This window comes from Rhamphochromis sp. 'chilingali' (genome assembly GCF_963969265.1).
Source record: "Rhamphochromis sp. 'chilingali' genome assembly, chromosome: 5".
Taxonomy (NCBI): domain Eukaryota; kingdom Metazoa; phylum Chordata; class Actinopteri; order Cichliformes; family Cichlidae; genus Rhamphochromis; species Rhamphochromis sp. 'chilingali'.
The window spans coordinates 8,189,169-8,211,733 of NC_137932.1; the positions used below are offsets into that span (position 1 = coordinate 8,189,169).

The following is a 22,565-nucleotide window of genomic DNA, read 5'->3' on the forward strand; positions in this document are numbered from 1 at the left end:
AATGTTGATGTGTATGTCTGTGTGATTCTGAAGGACGCAGCCCCTCTTCCCACTAGGGAGTGAAGATAAGAGTGTTCAGCACCTGCTCTTGCTCTTGACGAAGGCGGTCTCCTCTCCTCCTCTCCCTTAGCTTCCCTGCTTAGCCTCTTATGTCCTTGTCTAGTTTCGTGTTTTTTTGTATTACTTTTCCCTGGAACACTCACAGTCTGTTCTCTAAAACCTAAAAGAGGAATTATGGATTTGATCAACTGGTCCCTGAATGCAATTGACACCCCTTTCTCAACGAGAAGTTTGGGGTTGGGTGAGCCTAAGTGCTGAAGAAATCTACCTATTCGGAACCATGGTAACAGGGTTCTTGCTGATCGGAGCGGGCTTGGCCTCATGCTCATGCTACTCATGCTGGGCTCCCAGGAGCCTATTTCACTGCAGGGCAACCTGCACGTGGCGAATAAAGCATTGATTGATTGATTGATTGATTGATTGATTGATTGATTGATTGATTGATTGATTGATTGATTGATTGATTGATTGATTGATTGATTGGGAGTGAAACCGCTTGTTCAGCTCTTATTATCGCTGTGGGAAGAAACTTATAAAAGAGAACAGAACAAGTCTTGTAGTGAACAACAGTCTAAGTCATCAAAAGGTCATCATGCAGTATTCTATCATATGCAAACTTATATCATTAAAAGTCTATACTGACTACTAAGTACAATTCTCCACTGACACTAATGAAACAAGAACAGTTTCTACAGGTATTAAGATATATATATAGATATATATATATAGATATATATATATATATATATGTATATATGTATATATATATAGATATATATATATATATATATAGATATATATATATATATATATATATATGTGTGTGTATTTATTTTGGTCGCACATATATATATGTACATCATACAACCATTCTAGATAGCAAGACCTGCATTAGCTTGGGTTGTTCATTAATTTAAAAAAAAAAAAAATCAGATTACAGAAGGATAGAACTGTGATGTAAGTTTAAACTGAGTCATCTACCCTGCAAGTAACAGAAGAAAAATACTGCATATTGAAAGTCACTTCTTTGAGAATTTCTGGAGGAAGTAAGACTGCACTTGTTACCTACACAGAGAGAGAGAGAGAGAACCATAATGAGCATGTGCAGAGTCAATGCAATTACTCTAGCTTGTTTCTGCTTTGAGGAACTGAGTGTGTTACAATTGCCACTGTCACTATTGTCCAAGGTATATCCTAAAATTATCCCAAGAAGTTCAGATGGAAAAAAAGACACAATCTGCTGATAAATGTATTCTTTTGTGTCTCTGTGAAACTCTGCACTCCTACACTATTTTGGTTCTTGTTATGCTTCTGTTGGTTCATCAGAGACCGAGAGTGAGGTAAGAGGGGGGGGAATAATCAATATCTCCTCCTAGCAGATCTCCATCATCTGTGTTATTATTGATATGAGTTTGTTGGGGCCTCTGGGAAGACCTGGCCTGTTGATCACAGCAACTGACACAGAGAGAGAACAAAAATATGGGTATGAATAAAAAAGTATGACAGAGGGACCAAAGAATTTCATAAAAATGTGGGAAATGACAAATCATAGGAAACTAAGAAAACAAAGACTTGCTCAGAAAATGAAATATATTACTCAAAATTATAAGAAAACAAAATTATAAGAAATAAGATGGGGTTGTAATTAAGTGATCCAGAAGGAGCGTGTACAATAATTAGCAAATTTGGGTAAATCATTACTGCCCCCATGAGACTAAGGCTACGTTCACACTGCAGGTGAAAGCACATCAAATCCGACTTTTTTGACCCTATGTGACCCATATCCGCTCATGGTATGACAGTGTGAACAGCACAAATCTGATATTTTCAAATCCGACCTGGGTCACTTTCGTATGTGGTACTGAATCCGATACATATCTGATGTTTTAGAAAGCGACTGCTGTTTGAATGGTCAAGTCACATTAAATCCGTCTTTTACGTCACTGACACAAGACAGACGCCAATTATAAGCGCTGGAGAAGCGCCCGATAAGACACTGCGAACACTTCCTGGCTATCCAGTGTAGATGTTAGTGAAACTGTTGGGAAGACAATGTTGGAGAAACGTGAACATTTTATTTGTACTGTATAATCTGCAGATTCTGACAGAAATCTGCAACTATCCTTTGAAGCACCGCTCCTCTCTAAAACAGCAATAAGGATCATTATTAGACCATATGTAAATAACAAAATAACTTTATAACTTAAAGCAAAATTGGGAAACGTAAAGTCCGAAACAAGTCTTTATATTCAGGGCCATCAGTCAAACAATACTGTTTGCTCTGGGTCTAAACAGAGCGCGCTGTGTGTGACGTCTTCTTTTGCGCATGCGGGCCGCTTTGAGGGTTCACACTACAGCGCGTTTGCTGTCACATTTTATTTGTAGTGTGAACAAGCACACACACAAAAAAAATCTGATTTGATCAAAAAATTGGAATTGAGCATTAAGACCTGCAGTGTGAACGTAGCCAAAGTGGTCCTCATCAGCCGCCTTTCACCATTCATAATGTCAGGATAATAGTAGGATACTTTGTTGCTTTTCTTCCCTTTATTTTTAAAATTAAAGCTATATATACATATATATACACACATATATATATATATATATACACACACACATATATATATATATACACACATATATATATATATTTAAATATCCCAATTCTTTGATCTTTGGGCTGAAGGAAGAACAACACTCAGTGTTGTCAACAGTCTCTTTATTCCATACAATTCTCATTATTCCGTACAACACTTCGACCATAAACATCCGGACGGGAGATGTGGACAGGAGGGTGTCCGCCAGTTCTCAAAGTGTCTGACCATTTCTCACATTCTTATAGCTTCAGCCCCCCTCCAAAGTCCTAACACCTAAAGATCCACTTTCTTTCTCTCTCTCAGTGAGCCTAAGTTATGACCTTGGCTTCCTGTGCAGTATGTTTTGTTCTTTCTAATCAGACAAATAAAGCCGTAATTCTCTGAAAACAGTATTTCTTATAAATCAGCAGTATAATGCATCATAAAACAATGTAATTCATTCACAATAAATCAGCACTCTAATGTAATACAAATCAGTCTAATAAATCTGATAGTTGTCACCTTCTTCTAAGTCAGGAGTATAATGCAAACTAAAACTGCATAATGATTTCACAATCTTTAATTAGGGGTATAATGTGGCATAAGATGATATAATAATCTCACAATATCTAGACTATAGGAAAAGTTGTCAAACTGTGGTTACAGTCTTGGAGGTGTGGTTAAGAGCAAAAGAAAAAGAAATCAATGTGAGACTACAATGTGGTAAATGGACTGGTTTTCTTTGCAAGTGCTTTCAATCACCCAATCACATCTTGCTCAAGGATGTTTAGCATGAAGACTGGAGCAAACAGGGATCGAACCACCAAACCTTCTGATTAGAAGGTGACGTGCTCTGCCTCCTGAGCCACAGCCACCTCTTGTGGCTGAGTGTTTTTTGTTCTAGTCTTTGGCCAGTGTAACAGTTCTCATAGTGGAAAAAGAAAAAGAATGGCACTAAAGAGAGAAAGTAAGAAAAGTTTTGTGCAGCTTGTGATTGAGAAAGGGCTAGAGAGTTCAGACTGCAACAGCACTCCCTCATACTTTAGTCCAGAGTGTTGGTGAACTCTCTGCTGGGGGTAACTGTCAGGCTGACAGCTGGTATAGATCCAATCTAACCCCACTCCGTCTGGCAGCTTTAGTAATTGTTCAAAAACAAGTGGCCCTGCCCAAGTAGAACAAGGTGTATGTATGTGTGTGCTGGTGGTCAGGGCCTTTGGATGCTTGCACAGAGCACATGGAGGAGCAACGGGGCACCTGGCCTCTGGCTTCAACTGGTGCCAGGTGTTGGAAATTACCTGCTGATTTGTGCATAGGCTGCAAAAAAATGTTGCTACACAAATACACAATCACACGGCTCAAAAGCCAACATAACTGCCAATAGGACTAGAAGAGTGTTACACAGCAGAAAGTTATATAAACTTATGTAAACTTTAAAAAACCATATGGTTTTTTTAAACTTTTTTTTTTTGCTTATTATAATACACCTCCTTTTTGTGAATGATACCGATGCATGAAGAAAAATATATCTTATAATAAATTCAAGATTTTGTGCATCAATGCAATGTTTGCACATATTTTGTTACTAAAAATATAATCATTTAATACCTTAAGTAAAAAATGGAGAGTTACACAAATCCAAGAAGCCCAGAGGGGCACATGAAGTAGACCTGGAAGGGAAAATGTTTTAGTTTACTCTGTAGTTTACTCTGTACTCCTCTACTTGAAATAAGTCACATTGACATTTTTCTTCTTTAATGTTCTTTAAAGAAAGAAAAGCAAATCCAAAATACAATTATCAGTTTTCCTCAATTATCAGCTCAGTCTTTTCATCAGGGTAATTGTTCTTAACAGGCTCACTACAAAAGGATGGTAGGATTATCAGTGACATTTGGTTTACTATTAAATTCAGAAGAAAGTTATTGAGGGTGGGTTTTTTTTTAATATGATATGAAATGATATGCATTAATTGATATTTTTTTAAAAACAAGATCTTAGAGCTTTTTTTCTGTTTGAAGTACATTAGTATAATTTTTCATGAAATTCAGAGCACCCAGCAGCATGCCAGTGCTTTTGGACACTACAAATGTATTCAGTTTGATTTTAGATAACATTTTCAAGAGGCTTTTCAAATTCCAAACACTATAAAAATGGGTAGTCAGATGATTATTTAGCATAATCAAATGTGCTTTATTACAACAGTGTATACAAACCATCATAGTAGGGTGCACAAAATCCCCTCGTCTTTTTAAATGGTACTAGAAATAATCAATAGGGCATCAAATTGATAATGTGGATAAAATCAGTAAGAGAACTTGCATAGACAGTATGACTTGTATCTATTGTGAATCCAGGGCTTACTGAAAAAAATGTAACCATTTCATTATTCTGTTCTGGGAATAGGGTATACAGGAGTACTGCAGAACAATAAAAGCAGAGGTGGCTCAAGGCTGCGTATGCAGCAAACTGGGGTCAGAAAAATACAAAAATAGGCAGTAGGTAGAAAGAGCAGGATGTTTCAGGCAAAGTACTATTAGTTTATGAGCTGAGATAATGTGGTAATTAAGAAACATCCTCCACTTTAATAGAAGGCAGTAATGTACATTAGGGCAAAGGATACAGAACACAGAATGAGTCCTTATTACAAAATCTGGTGAGTGTCGTGCTGCCATCAGCTGAGATATGCAGCACTCAGATACTTTTCCAGATGGAGGAACCAACTCAACACCTAGTTCCAACACTTTTCACCAGCAATGCGTTCAAAGAGCAGATGTCCAAGAGCTGACCAGTGCAAAAATGCCTTTTGTGCCAAGTTGCTTTTGTGATACAGAATATAGACGGGTAAGCTGCGGTCACTGACAGTCATTTCAACACACCACAAAACCAACACATTGCTGGGCATCTCAAACACTTGTAGGTCATCGGAGCCTGTGTGATCCGTCTTCTTATATGGGCTCTCTTTCATAAATCCAACAATAATCAAAATGAGTTGTTCTGCTTTCACTTCCCTTCTGTAATGTGTCTTCATTGTACCAAGTTTCAGCACACTACTACAGATAAAGAAGACACATGCTGTAAAACACCTGTATCAGTCAGACTTTCTCTCAATGGCTCTGTTTCCTTCAGTCACTCTTATCTCTTCCTCCAGGAGCTGAACAGAACTGAGTCCCTCCACCACAGTCACTTTTCTCCAAGTTAAATTAGACAGAAAATTCATATTTATACTTTAGCGATTGTGAAAGTCCCCAAACATTTCCCGTAAATTATAGTTTTTTACAATTGCTAAGCAACATTTACTGAAACCTTCCACTTGTTTTCTCAAAATTATAAACATAAAAAAACTATTTTCAAACATTATTCACAAAATGAGTGATCCACAAAGCACTTTTATCTGTGCTCAAAACCAGTTTTCAAATCACACAAACACACATAGCCACTCAAAATTAGAACAAAAACAAACGCAACATCAAAAACTTAAAAACCGTCTTCACAGTATGCAGCTTCAGAAAAGAGACTCGAAAAAAAATCCCTGAAACGCATGTACCTTATTGCACAATGATTCTGAATAAATCCCAACATATTTCCTACTTTTCTGTCATTTAGCAGTTCTAAACAATCACCTAAATCTTACATTTATCTTGTTTTCACACAATAACAGAACAGTAAACTCAAACCTCATGTCAAGTGGAACTGGAACTAAAAGAAATCATAAATTATAGGTAAGGAAGGAAAACACAGAGCAACCCATAGGAGATGCACAAATGTTTTGAGCAATGCCTCAGTCACACTAGTGTATATATAGGATGGCAACCTCCTTGCAACTAGGAAAAACCTGTTGCATTGAATTTTTCACATCTGCTGACTGATTGCAAGTAGTTGGCCAAGAGGATCATGCAATTGCCTCTGGGCAACCACTTTCATTTGCAAGCTGACTGAAACTTGCGATAGGACATCAGGATGCCTCATGGTGGGCAACTTGTCTCCAAACAACTGCAGTCCAACTTAGACTGAATGCAATAATACTCTGATTATATTCCCATATAAAAAGATGTTTCTCAAGAACCCATGCTATTAAGTAATTAAGTCACTATCCTGCAGCAAATACCTCACTATTCACTAGCTGCAACCTCATTTAGGTTAGATGGCATTTCTAATATTTATTGGCAGATGGCATGAGCATAAATTGAGGCTGCAGTTTGGGAAGGCCTCAGAGGGGGACTGGCACTGTCTCCCAGGCCAGACAGATCCCCATGTACTAATGAGAAGTGAATAAATTGAAAAAAGGGAGGGGGGATGAGGCACAAAAACAAGAACAAACAGCTTGCAGTGCAGAGATCATATATGGACAGAGAACTGGAAGGGGCATGTATGAGGTGTGGTCTCGCTCCTGAAATTCAGATAAATTATCTCCAACTCATGAAGGAATTTGTGTTTTACATCTGAGAGTTTCTTGTTTGACTCTGAATGTAAGTAGTTGATGTAAATTTCTGTGTATGAATACAACAGATTTTCGACAGATGGCAACAGACTTGTGATTTTCATTGACTTATCAAAGTTAATCACTGTATTATCAGAAACAGATTGCATGCAATTGCTACTTTGACCCCATTCAATCAGAGACTGATGACAGACGGACTCTGTTTTATTGCTGGCTTGATGTACCAAGATGGCAACTGATTACAATTGGTCAGAGACTTGAGCACTGCCTTCAGCACTGGGTCATGTGACACAACTGAATGTAATTAATACAGGTGATGACAATTAGCTGACAGTTAACTGAGGTAAAGAGTGAAACTAGACGTAGATTTCAGAAAACAAACCTTCAAAGTAAAACAGGAAGTAAAAGACAGGGGAAGTGAAAGATGAAGGAAGAGACAAGAAAACAGAGAGTGAATTAAAACAACTACAAAGAATAAAAACCAAAACATGAACAATTGACAGTTAATTTTAATACTAACAACTGCTTTGATGCATACTCACCACATTCAGAACACTTGGAATCTGGACTTCCTGGAAAGGGAGGAACGCTGGTTTGAGCTGGGAGTCAAGGAGGCCATTTATGTGAAAAGGGAAAGACCATCTTTGAACCAAGGAGGCAGCCTAGAGCTACACGTTTTACCAGCTTACAATGCTATGCTTGCAGCTATTCCCCTGTATGTCACTGATACTTATGGCCATTGATCAGTGCTCATGGTAATTTGCATATTAATGATCATGAAACTGTCCTCATGGCCCATTGTTAGTCAACTGTGCTAGTTTCTTCACTATGCAAATTTACTGTTTATAAGGTTGTGGAAACCTGCAGTCAGCTGAGACTAAAGAAGTCACTTGGATGAGTGACAAAACGCTTCTCCCACTCAAAACGTAAGGTCTCGATGATCAGAAACGACTTTCTCGGGTTGTTTTGTATCCATGTAATACCACAACATAATGATAAAATAATAGTAATAAAAACATGTCTTTTCAAGACTAAAATACATGCAAGCTACACATTTCACCTTAATTAACCTTGATGTGTCCCATCTTTGATGAAGGACGTGTCATTGGAAAAGAAAAACCAGCAAGGCAAAAAAGCAAACAGACAAAGACAACCAAAGCATTTGCAAGATACTGTCTGTCTACTTCATTTCACAGTTCCACTGAGCTACACTGGCAGCATCATTTCTATTTTGTTTGGTCATGCTGATAGTACTGTAGGATACTGAGTGATATAAAAAAAAAACCAAAAAACCCCCACCACTGCTGGCTTATCCCTCTGTGCCCATGGAGCCACCGAGCAGATGGAACCACAATGGGACGCTCAAATAAATCTTACATGCTAGTCTTTCAGGTTCATGAGGCACAATCAGGCTGAAGTGTGAACTTAGCATAAGGGTTGATAGACAAGGCGAAGGAGGAAGAGCAAGATTAGGAATAGTTATTATAAATAATAGTGAAGTAACTATAATAGATGTCTTGTTCTTAAAGTGACTAACTATGGGAGAGAAACATGAAAATAAAACTTATAAAAAAATTAGACACTAAAAAATTCTTAACACTACTGTCAGTTTAGGTTTGATATCATTAGCCATCTCTGGGGCCAAACTTTCCTTCCCAAAATCAAATTTCCATTGAGAGTTGAAAACAGTCCAAATTCTTTCAGCTCCAATAAAATCATCAATGTGGATGTCCCCCAAAGTATTATAATGAAGTTTAATGTCCAGGCATCAATGAAACAGAGGCTTTAAAGGTTTAATGGAAATAAAAGTTAACAGGAAGTTAACCTTTGGCTAGTTCCTATCTAAAGATAGTAGCATATACCATACCCTCACTTAAACATTTCTAAAACCAAAAATTCAAACATACAGCTCTGCTGGTGTTTTGGACATAAACACAAATGCAAAACTAAATAGCAGCAACATTTGAAAGGTTAGTGAAGTTTGGCTAGCTGACATTTATTAATGTGCTACCTGGTGGCTAACTAGAGAGCTATGGCTAGGTTAACATACACACATTAGCACAGAAGATAGAGGATGAGGGTTAAAATTTTCCTCTAAAAAAAAATAATTTCAAGGGGTGGGCAGAGAATCACAAATCGTATGGCAGAAAGAATACTGCAAAAACAGGCCAAACTTGAGATGATCAGATGCACAAAAATGAGGTTAATCATCAATATGCAGCTGCATGGTTTGGATTACTTTGGCTGAGAGCTATTCTTTTCTTAAGCCAAGAATGACCGCTGAATATTTTTAATGATAATAAAAATATCCATCCATCCATTCGCTACCGCTTTTCCTTTTCAGGGTCGTGGGGGGCACTGGAGCCAATCCCAGCTGTCGTAGGGCGAGAGGCGGGGTATACCCTGGACAGGTCGCCAGTCTGTCACAGGGCTAACACACAAGGACAGACAACCATTCGTACTCACATTCACACCTAGTGACAATTTGGATTATCCAATTAACCTATCCCCACAAACTGCATGTCTTTGGACGGTGGGAGGAAGCCGGAATACCCGGAGGGAACCCACGCAAACACGGGGAGAACATGCAAACTCCACACAGAAAGACCCCGGCCTGATGGTGGAATTGAACCCAGGACCTTCTTGCTGTGCGGCAACAGTGCTAACCACCGTGCCACCGTGCTGGCCCATTATAAAAATAATGGATTGCATTTATATAGCGCTTTTCTAGACACTCAAAACGCATTACAATTCCACTATTCAATCACTCTCACACACTGGTGGAGGCAAACCACATGTGTGTGTGTGTGTATATATATATATATATATATATATATATATATATATATTGCAATAATCCCAGCAAGAATTATTCCAAGTAATCAGGAATAATCCTTAAATGGGTCAAGTAAAAGAAAAGATGATCTTTTACACTTTATATTTTAGTCAATTGAATCAATTTTAGATTTGGTGTACTATAATCTAATGATATCTACTAAAAAGAAGAATTTAGTTGTCTAAATTATGTCTGAAAATAAATAACGTATTAACAAAAGACTATGACTGAAACAAGAATCAAAATTTGCTGTCAAATTTAACACTGATACCACAGAAGGAGCAACAGAGTAAACATTTTCACAAATGGGTTCATTGAAGGTTTCTTTTGAATTAGCATTTCAGAAACATCCTCCAAGGAAACTGGGTGAAAAGAGTCCATGGTGTGGGATCATGACTAAAGGCACTATCAAATGGAATTATAGGTTCTCTAATATAATTAACTTAATTTAAGATGAATAACAATAAATAAATTATATTTATTCTGTTTCACCAACCTGTCTCTGGTATGGGTCAAGGCAGATATGCTCTTTCATATCACAGGCTACATTTATGGCCCCCAGGGCAGCAGGGAAAATATTCCAAAACAAAGTGAACCAACCCATAGGGCTTTTATCTATCCATCTATCCTGAGATCTCTGTGTGTGAACTTTTGACTCTGTGTTACCACCTGGGGAATTCTATGTAATTGGGTTCCAGCAGTGATTATTGAGTCAGTGAACTGAATGCCTACGCTTTCTAAATGAGCACATGTAAAGAGAGTTCAGTGTAGAGTTTTTAACAAAAAGTTCTCTTTAAAAGAACCAAACTTCATCCTGTCTGAGTTGTAGAAAAGAATGGTGAAAACACAAAGAGAATTCAGATTTTTTTTTTTTCATTTTGATGACATTTAAAAGAAAACTAATTTCTCTTTCTGAGCCACTTCAAATTTAATGAGGCCCTCGTGCCAGTGTTTTAGCTTCCACACCTCCCAGTATGCAACAGTCCATTTTACATGCAATCTGTAAAAGTAGGACATTTCCCTTCCATTTAAAATAAAAGCTGCACCGACACATTTCAACTTTTACTTTGAAGGTCAAGTAAAATGCAAGCCTTGCATCACACTGTTCACACTTTCACTGCTACTTGTTGAGAAATTGGCAAGTAGTTTTAGACAAATTTACTTTCTCCATGCAAATGACATGCAACTGTAACTAACTCCTAGAAAGGAGGGTTTAGACATAGCACCGTATCGTTCTATAGGAAGACCATTGGAGTTATATATATATATGTATATATATATATATATATATACACACACACACACACACACACACACACACACACACACACACACACACACACACACACACACACACACATATATACATACACACACATATATATAGATATAAGGAGGTTCAGTTTTATTGCCAGATATTATCATGTTTCTCACTGCCGTTGCATGTCATCTGTCAAAAGCGTGCTTGATACTTGCAAGAGGTTACACAAATTGAGTCTTTTGTGTTTGTAGTGCTCAGGTTTTACTTATTTGTCATTGCATGGACATGAATGTGGTCAATCAGAGCTTCTCAAATGTGACTTAAAATAGATCTTGCACTTTTCCCCTCATCCTCTTCTTATTGTCATCCCCCCCTCTTACACTCCTTTTCCTCCTCTGTTTCTAAGAATATTCCCATCCTTTGTTAGAATCAGTCTTCTCCTCACCCCTGCTGTCTGTGTGCCCTGAACTGGCTCATATAATTGTTTCATCGCATCATTTGCAACAAGTCTGAACAATTTTGCTCTGTTTTATGCAAGCAATGACATGTGTGCTGTAATTATGTTTAACTTGTGCCATCTGTGGTTACCATTATGCATTTCGGTGAAAGTGTGTTTAACTGAGTGTGAATGTGTTTAGAGGTTTGCAAAAACAACAAATGACATTTGCAAATTGTATCAAATTAGGTCAAAATTGTTTAAGGGTTTGACATAAGATCAATTCAAATAAATAGATTTAGGATGCTGAATGGCATTTGGTGTTTTAGAAAATCTGAAAAAAATGTATTTTAACAAACACTTTTAGTTAGTTGATGCTGTAAAACTGCTTTGATTTGCATGTTTTTGAGACAAGTATGCTTGTAATGTTAAAACAGGAAATACTGTTGCTTAACAGTATTTTAACCGCATAATGAGATGTTTCTGGATATTTTTAATAAACTTGAGCTCAGTGGTAGATGGCAGACATAGGTAGACTGGTGGAATAAAGCCACAAAATCCCACAGGAAATAGTGAGCACCACCTTAAAGACAGAGTTTTTTCCTTGTTGTGATCAGAAATGCAGCAGACTGGATATTTTTCAGAGATCACTGTAGCGTGAAAGGACATAAAAGACCAGCTATATATAAAAGAAAATTCTTAGCTATAGTGAGTCTGCTGAAGCAGCATGGTCTGAAATGTACAATATTGTGTGGTGGATTTGGTTTGTGGCAAAAGTCATCTACAATAGCAGATAAAGAAGTCATATGGGAGACAATGAGATACCAGAGAAAAATAGGATTGGTATCTTTGTTTAAAGATATCTGGAGCTATAAGCACATGAATATGGTAGGCAGTGTTTTCAGATATACTGGTTTGATTACATGTTAATACTGTGTAATCGCAGAATATATCTGTGGTCTGATATTTCAGTTACATTGTATTCAAAACCATTGCTTCATGTTAATTAGGGCCACGGTTCATGTTGTTTGAGTGCACGGAACAGCAACTTGCCAAGTTTGTCCTTTAATACGTCACCCATCTGTAAATTATTGACAGCTGACAGCTAATAATTAAGCTTTATATTTCCTGTCAGAATTTGGTTTGAAACCGCTGAGTATGCTTTTTCAATCAGCAGGTCAGCCTCCAATTAGCTCGTTGTTGAGGCTAATAGTGACTTTGGAAATTATTGAGTTTTGTGCGAACAGGCCGGAAGATAAAGTGCAGGGTCGTGTTTGATAACTCAAAAAGGGGGATTTTCTGAGATACTGCAACATATTAACTGAGCTTGCTGTTTGTGTCACAGGCATATCTCAGTGAAATACTGGTGAAGGAATGTACTCATTTGATAAAACCACTGACAAATGCACACTTTCAGTCAGCATTTTCAGATTAGATGGGAAGCGAGTGGTGCTGCTTGCCAAATGGTCTTGTATATCTGTACCAATATAAGGTATCTTCTACCATAATCATATATGGTTGGGTTGTATATCACTTAAGTCTGTGGATCTGATATTGGAGAAGGATTTCTTTTTTAATGAAATCATAAAAAATACTTGCGGCCAGCAGTGCTACGCCTCAGCTTACTAGTACACTTACCTATTGGATCAATTTCAAAATACACACATCACAGGATTTTCAGAAAACTTGACTTCAGACCTATTATTATTTTTTACCGTTTTTATCGTTAACTCTGTTTCCTTGGGTCTTTTTCCATGTGTTATGAATAAATCTTCTTTTTTTGGTACCGGTACTGGTTTTATTTTATTGTATTTATCCGTGACACCTTTAAGGCCGGTCCGTGAAAACCGTGGCGCAAAAAAAATTGGGGACCGCTGCTTTAGGTCAAGGTCACTTAGACTAAAATTTAGTGTCTAGAAAAGCGCTATATAAATGCAATCCAGATTTTTAGTACATGTACCTATGGTTTCAATTTGAACATCCTTTGTACCCTCATTCTCAAGTTACTGCATTCAGAAACCTGGATGTCCATGCCGCCCACCCACCTGGCGGGGAGACAACAATTCCACATCAGCCTTTTACAGCTGAAGGGTAACAATTTAAAACGGTGTGAAGGTGGAAAAAAGAAATAAATAAGTAAAAATACACCATTCTTTGTGCTTTGTATCTAATTTCAACTTCAAAGTCTTCATGACAGTAAATGTGTACATCTGTGTCACCAAGAGCTTTGCAGTCACCACCATAAGACGCAGACAAACATGGCCACAGGCTAGTGGTGCTTCTTGTCAGTGAATAAATTCCAAAAATGAACAGATGTTCCCAGCTTCCCTGCTCACACTGCAGAACAGATAGCACAATTCGTAAAGGAAATAAATGAACATGTTTAATGTACATCTTCGCTCGGGACTGCCGTTATGCACTGGATGTCTTCTCCCTGAAGCCCATTACATCCGCACAGACATATATTACTTAGTTTGAGGACACACATTAGTCATGTCCACAAGATGGTTTTAAGTGTGAAAATTGGATTCACGTTAAATGGGACATGAGAAAGAGGCAACAGGGAGAAATGGCACTCGTCCAAACACTGATATTGGACACATACCATTGACTGTGTTGCACTGCAGTAACAGGAGCGTCAGAAATGCTCACTGTAGACAGCTTCATATCTCAAGTGGAGTATGCTCTCTGCCCTATTTGGTCTTCTTTTGTTGGCCTAAAAAAGAAGAAAAGCATGCTAAAGAATGAAATAGAAAGCCTGCTTGGGGACAAAGTAAAAATCAACATTCACTCAATGATTTAACATGGCAGATGCCCTAAAACAAGGGGAGATCGTTTGCAAGAAATACAGGTATCTTGTGTATGTATAAAGCACTTTCTAGCAGAACATTTTTTTATGATGTATGCCCATGAATAAAACATTACAACAGTTACAACCTTCCTCCTAAGGCTGGTTCACCTACTCAGATAAAAAAAGTCAGATTTGTTATGTAACTTGAACAAGGTTACATACCCCCAGATCCTCGTTTAGACAGCCTACAGAATGACATCAACGCTGAAGCATTTTTCAAAAATAAAATTAAATGTCTATCAATTCTGACATTTAGACACTGTATGGATTAGTGCAGGTTGATTTGATTTGTGACATACATTTCACCACACTGCATGATTAAACATGTTCTCCCAAGAAAGCCTTGGAGGTGCTTTCAAGCTTCAGTAATCAATATTTTTATATTAACCACAGATCAAATAATGTGAAAGGTGTCGCTTGTAGTGATAAACCCGACCCACTCAGCAATTTTGCACACCTCGGTTGCATTAGTAGTGCCCTTCAGCTCATTGTTCTGGGTTTTACAGCCTGTAAGTTTTTAGTCGGGTGTCAGCACTCTCATTAGAGTTTTTTCAGCATAAAAAGCTCTTTGGAGTCGACCCGGCATCCGATGGCAGACAGATAAATTTATAATGAAACATTTAAATGCTCAAGAGCCACATAAAAACTTGACTTGTGCTAGTGTTATGCTAATTCAAGTTAGATGCTTATATTTTCTATGAGTTTGTGAGGTTCCGCTAATATAAACTAGTTTCTTTTATGTAAAAATGTTTAAAAAGTCACGAAGACCAAGAAACAAATGTGAAAAAGTGACTTTTCACAGGACAACTAAGTACACTTATGCTGCCTCCACAGAAATGTAGAGGATAAGTAGCAGCCAGCTGCTGCTAATCAAATGCATTTGATTAAGTGACCATCAGCAAGTTTGAGCACCTCTATAAAAACAGACTTTTTGGCAGTTTGCTGGTCTGGAGCATTCAGCTGTGTGTTAACACAATATCACAAGAAGTCTTTGCTGCTTGAACACTTTTATTTGTAATATATCATATTTATAATATGAAGAATTAGCTTATATGACTTTACCAAACTTCAACCAAAGCATAGGCAACTAAAGTATGTCTCATTAATCTGATTTAGCTTACTGAAAGCTCTTACCACACTACCAGACATAGGCAGTGTGTTATGCAGAGCAATACAGGCTTTGTTTATGTGGGTTATAATGTAATATTATTACAAAATAAATAATACAAAAAAAGGAAAAACAGTCAATTTTCCAAGGGGCCTCCTGCCATTACACACATTTTTGACAGAAAAGGATTCACTTCTTTCTTCAGATATCAGTGGAGCTGGTTCAGTGTCAGGAGTCACCTGCTAATCGGAAGGATGATACAGTCTGCATACCAAATATTCTGGGGCATCTTAGGGCAAGATACTAACCACAAGTTGCTCTCCAGTACATCCATCTGAGTATGAATGCGTGTGAATGTAAGATAAAAAGCACTTCAGAATCAGAAAGGGTTTTATTACCAAATGTTGAGCAGGTTACAACATTAGGAAATTGCTGCGGTACTTAGTGCAAAACATACTGTCAGACAACGCTTAATAAACATAAAAATTTAAATTAAAAGTGCTAAGTAGATAGATATATACATGAATGCAGGTGGTGAGCAGTGCAAAAATGGAATGATTGCAGTGGACACAGTGTAAGGTCATGTGTTTGTGGTGCGAACAGTCATATGGTTATTGTTCATGTGTCCAACAGCAGAGGGCAAGAAACTGTTCTTATGGCGAGAGGTTCTGGTGCGAATGGACTGGAGCCTCCTGCCTGAGGGGACCAGGTCAAACAGACTGTGTCCAGGGTGAGAAGGGTCAGCTGTGATCCGAGCTGCACGCCCCAGTGTCCTGGAGGTGTACAGGTCCTGCAGAGATGGGAGTCTGTAGCCAATCACCTTCTCAGCAGAGCGCACAACACCCTGCAGTCTCTGTTTGACCCTGATAGTGGCTCCAGCGTACCACACGGTGATGGAGGAGGTGAGGACTGGCTCGATGGCTACAGTGTAGAATTGCAACATCGTCCGTGTTGGCAGGTTGAATTTTTTCAGCTGCCTCAGGAAGTACATCCTCTGCTGGGCTTTCTTTATGATGGAGGTGATGATGGGCTCCCACTTCAGGTCCTGGGTGATGGTGGTACCCAGGAAGCAGAATGAGTCCACAGTGGTGATGAGGGTGTCAGTCAAGATGATGGGGGGGAGTGGGCCTGTGTGCTTCCTGAAGTCCACAATAATCTCCACTGTCTTCTGGGCATTCAGCACCAGGTTGTTGTGGCTGCACCAGGACACCAGATGTTCAACCTCCCTCCTGTAGGCAGACTCATTCCCGTCCAAGTCCAATAACGGTGGTGTCATCTGCAAACTTGATTAGCTTGACAGACTGGTGGGTGGAAGTGCAGCAGTTAGTGTACAGGGAGAAGAGCAGAGGAGAAAGAACCTGAGGGGAGCTGGTGCTGATGGTCCGGGAGTCCGAGACATTCTTTCCCAGCCTCACATGCTGCTTCCAGTCTGTCAGGAAGTCAGTGATCCACGGGCAGATGGGATCAGGCACATTCACCTGGGAAAGCTTGCCTTGAAGATGGTCTGGAAGGACAGTGTTGAAGGCTGAACTGAAGTCCACAAACAGGATCCTGGCGTAGGTTCCTGGGAAGTCCAGAGCCATGTTGATTGCATCATCTAATACTTTGATCGTCTAATACACTTACATAGAAAGACCATACAAAAAAGCGGGTGTGAATGGGTGAATGAGGCAAGTTGTGTAAAGTGCTTTCATTTCTACAGTAGAATCACTGTGGAGATTGCTTTACAGTCTCTGTTGGCTGGTTTCCAACTTTGCTGGTGTCGTGTTCTTACCTAAACACTAAGAGAAAGAGCATATCCTGTCCTCATAAGGATAGGGATTTGTGTTGGTTTGGGGACCTGTAGCCTTTAAGTTTGTGTTGTTTAGATGGTAATTAGGAGACAATGCATTCCAGGTCATTTTATAGAGAAATGCAAAAGTAATTTGACAAGTATATGTAATGAATTACTTTCTTGTGGGATTAATTAAGTAACATAATGCATTACTTCGAAGAAAAGCATTCTGTGTCATTTGTATAATACATGACCCCAACACTGATCAAAACAAAGAAGGGAAATACTTCTAACATCCACAAAGGTTTGACCACACAGCATGCAATCACTTTGCACAAATGTAATGTCTTTGATATGCTGCTTCGTGATGGTGGTAACTCTCAGAGCCAATGAGAATATAATGAGAATTTATAAGAGAACTGATAAGGAATCAAATCGATAAGAGATATTGATAATGGAATCGATAGATTGTTCTCAAGTCCCATCCCTAACAGCATGTTGTGTTTTATAATAAGCATAGTTCTGGAGAGAGGAATACTCTTGCAATACCCCGTCTAGTCTTTCCTGTCTGTGCTGTTGCTCCCTAACAATGAGTGTCAGTAGCTGTAGTGACGCTGGCTACCTGTTTGAGGATCAGAGTGCACAGGGAAGTGGAACTGATTGCATTTCAAGCACTGCAAAGTCACAGTTAAACACTGACTAAGTCTTGTTCTGCAGCTCGCAGCTCAGTCTCAAACGGAGAAGGATTGAGGAGTGGGCAGGCTTGCCTCTACTTTATTCAAATCATAACAGACTGCTGATACGGATACATTTGTTGCAGGAAAAGAAAACTGAGGAGAAAGACTGTGTCTGCTTGAGAAATGTGCGCTGTTAATTCTGAGAATATACTGTGCTTTTGATACATCATCTTCTCTGTTTATGTGTGAAAAGAAATGAGTGTATTTAAATTGGATGAGACATATTCAGGCAACATGCATCAAAATAGCAAATCTCACCATCGGCGACCTTCTCTCCCTCACTCCTCTCCTCCATTCCCCCAAATCCAATGTGCTGTCGGTACACAAACACAAACTCAATCTGCTTCTAATGATTGTTTTATTGACGAGGCGAGGGTCTATTCACTCACGCAGGCCTGCAACAACTACAGGCCAAATCAGCTGGAGAGGGGGTGGGAAAAGACATTGAACAAGCCGAAGGAGAGCCACTGGGAGACCATCTGAGCTGTATTCTCAACTAAATAATAGTCTGGACTAAATAATGGTGAACTTGGCAGGGCTTCAGTGCCAAGTACTTCCCAGCCAAAATACAGAAAAAGTCTTCTGCTTGAATGTTATGTACAAGTGGATCTGATTCAGCAGCATCTCCTTTAGTTTTCAACATTTCTATATGGTTAAAAAGTTGCCGGATTTATACTTATGTATAGTGCTGTAATTTATTTGTTGGGGTGCTAGGTTCTGAGAAGGGATTAAAGGGGGATTTGGCAGGTGGGGGAACCCTAAGATCGGGTGTAGCGGTGCAGTATGTGGAAAAGAATTGCTTAGAAATAAGTCACATTAAAACTACAGGCTGTAATCTGCTGACCTGTGCTGCCACTCTGATATTCTATCCTTTTTGTGGATTTGGCCAACAGAATTCAACAAGAAACAGAGATTACATGAGCTATCATTACTTGCAACTCCCAGACAGCACAAAGCTAGATTAAGAGATAGCATTCAGGTGGTGAATAATAGTCATCATCTACTAATTTTGATGTAACCTCACACCAAAACTGCAGTCTGCTTTGCACCAATCTAATTCAAATATCACCTCAGTACTTATAACTAACCAGTTAAGCCTGCACTATTAAACTGCAGCGTGCAGTATTTTCATGCAACCTCTGGATAATACAAAATTAGCAAATATTAGCAATTATTTAGCCCAGCGGTCCCCAACCCCCGGGCCACGGACCAGTACCGGTCCGTGAGTCGTTTGGTACCGGGCCATGAGAGTTGAGGTTTGGGTGTGAAATTTATGGTTTTCAGGGTTTTTATTGTTATTTTTTGTAATCATTTTTATTGTTAACTTGGTTTCCCTGGGTCTTTTCCCGTGTGTTATGAATAAATCTTCTTTTTTTTGGTACTGGCTTTATTTTGTTGTATTTATCCGTGACACCTTAAAGGCTGGTCCGTGAAAATATTGTCAGACATAAACTGGTTCGTGGCGCAAAATAGGTTAGGGAATGCTGATCTAGCCTATAAGATCCACTCCAACTAGAAAAAAAACCCTCTCAAAATCATACATTACAACTAAGCTTTAACCCTCGAGTTTCAAATTTCAATTGCTAAGTGGTCCTTACTTTTGAAAATAATATCTCAACCTCAGTTTATGCTCTTCTATACCACTAGCTTCTGAAGTACTGTGACCAGAACTTTATTTACATTTGCCCCTTGAACATACCAGAGGGACAATAAGGAAAAGGGCATGTGTTGAAGGTGTCCAGGCTGTTGGAGGCCATGGTTTTCCTATTACTGAGCAAGTCATCAACTGCAAGCAACGCCAGGCTGCAGGGTGCTGAAAATTAACTCAACAGTAATATGCATTAACCTGCCAAATTTAACTGCTCAGTACTTGAAAGTGCTGAAATGCCATTCCAGATCATTCAGGCCTATAACCATAAACCGTATGGATACCTACGAATACATGCAAATAACATACAAATAAAATGCTAGTTGGCAGGTTTCAGTCCATTAGCAGCACAGCAAACCATATGATCTATGATATAACTGGATTCAAATGCTCTGTCACAAACACAGTCGAAAGTTCACTTACTTAAATTAGCAAAGGTGATGTCCGGCAAGCATCTACTGACTCATTCACTCACTCAAATCATCGATGCAGAGCTACCTGAAGTTGACGACTCCTTGTGAGTGAAGGAGTAGTTAAAAGTAGCCGTCTTTTGGAGTCACTGCTGTTTCAGAGGCCTCGGTAAACTGTGTGAAACATTATACCTGTGAAGCATTAGTATATTATGTTAACAATGTAGCAATGCAGCAGACATCCTGATATTTCAGATCATCACTGTGAATAACTATATGTCTACAGAGTAGTTTTGATGATTTCACGAATAAACTTCAGACCACACTCGAGTAATGAGACGTTTCTCTGTGAGCTGCGTACTGTTTTCACTTTATACATTTCTGACACCCATTTCCGTGATGGAATCCCCACTGTGATAAATCCTGTACTTGGATCATTTCTAACAAGGATTAAAACTTTTCGAGCCATGTAAACTTTGAGCCTGCAGCGATTATCATATCCAAGAATAATTCTTGACAGCTGGCCTCAGCTATCATAATAAGATTATATCTCCATGAGATGCAAGCACAGCTACCATTACCCACCCATCTTCAATTAAACTTAAGAAGTGTGCATCGTAACAAGCATTAGAAACTTGAAAATTTATACATTTACACTTGATGTCTGAGGAGTTTTCGCTTCTTTTCTCTCGAAGCACACATACTGTCGATGCGTGGCGTGACAGTTGTGAGGGCTGAAATCATTTTGTTATTCAGCCCAACACAGCAGTTTTAACCTACATGATCCCGAGACAACTGTGCGTTTGATTTGTATTTCGTGTTGGCCACTCCCTCAGCAAATTTACAGCATCCAGTGCCAGGTGCTAAATATTGCAGATTGAATCACAAATTGCCTTTGTCCACGGGACTTTTATTTTGACACGAGGAGCATGCTGCATAAATATTGGATAAGAGTGATGCTAGTATAAACACCTATTATTTATTCATGAACGTCTCCTGAAACATGTCTTGACCCTTTTAAGAAAGTGATTTGCAAACTCATTTCAAAGAAAGGAGATTCAATCTTTCATTTCAAAAGGGACTGGTAATCTCAACACTGGAAACTAAAGTGTAGCTCACACACACACGCACGCACGCACACACACACACACACACACACACACACAATAAAAAATTGCAAACCATCTGATCCCTATATCTCTGAAAACTGCAAAGATCAGACAGAAGCACATGCCTGGCCTCAGAGATGAAAACGCTGGGAAAGAAATAAGATATATGTACTGTTGAATTTTCCCAATTCTTTGAATCTTTGGGCTGAAGGAAGGACAATACTCGGTGTATAAATGCTCAATCAACAATCATTTATTTCCATACAATTCAACAATAAGAGCATTACAACGTCCGGACGGGAGAGATGCTACCAGAGGGTCAGGCACATGTCTCAAAATGGTGACGGGTTGCTCAGCTTTTTATAGTCTCTAGTGGCCCCCAGCTAGTCGTAAAAGCCAAAACATCACATTTTTTCTCTGTTACAGCGCCTAAGTTATGACCTCGGCAGTTGTTTCTCTGCTTTCTGTAAGGTGGGGGTGTGGAATGTGGTCTATCTATCTCCCCTGTCTTTAGACACAGAGTCTCCTGCTTACAACCTTCTCTTCATGATTCAACAATTAAGCATGTCAAGAAAACAGTGTAACACATTCCCAGCAGATCAAGGATACAGAGTGATGCACATTTATCTAATGAACTAATATGTGAATATGTTCTGTTAACTCAAAAGTATAATGAGAACTAAACTACATACAGCTCACACACTCTATATTAAAGGGTATAATGTGATCTACAGCAGTATTCTAATTCAACTACTTTGATTACATATATAAGGTAACATATAATAACAGAATAATCTAATAATTCCCCCTTTTGATCTCTGAAAGAGATCACTTACAACATGCACTCCAGGGTCGCAAGGTCCAAGTTTTCTTGATCCTGAGGCCCTCTGTCCCCCTTTAACGGGTGGACCATATGTGGGATGACCTCTGTGTTCACGCAGTTCAGATGCAAGCAAAGTTAGATTTACAACCATAACAGCAGTTACAGATGACTCTCCCATCACTCCCCAATTCTCCCACAGCTTTATTTTGGTGCTCCAGTTTTCCACTCCCATTTTAATGCCCCCTTATACCTTTCAAATGTACTTAGACTAGAACCTCTGTCTAAGGAGCTTTTAACCTTTATTTTTATTGCTGCAGCTACCAGTGTCTTCCAGTTGGGTGATTCTCAGCTTCTTTCTTCGACCTCCGGGGTTAGACCACCCTTTAGTCATTGCACAGTTCTGGGGATTATTCTGCCCCGATTTCAAACAAAGATCTGTGTGTTTTGGGATCACCGCCGTGTCCCCCTTTTTGCCAAGAGCCTCTTGAACCTCGTTGGTCT

At 39.0% G+C, this 22,565-nt stretch overlaps 1 protein-coding gene across 1 annotated transcript in view; it reads right to left on the reverse strand.

Moving 5' to 3' along the window:
* Positions 1-15,625: 15,625 nt before the first annotated feature.
* LOC308396949 (uncharacterized protein) overlaps positions 15,626-22,565 on the reverse strand; it is a 35,441-nt gene continuing 28,501 nt past the window's right edge. Inside the window, exon 2 of the mRNA XM_080882596.1 lies at positions 15,626-17,127. Within this exon, the coding sequence (XP_080738722.1) occupies positions 16,144-16,839 (696 nt within the window). The 5' untranslated portion in view covers positions 16,840-17,127 and the 3' untranslated portion in view covers positions 15,626-16,143. The remainder of the gene's footprint in view (positions 17,128-22,565) is intronic.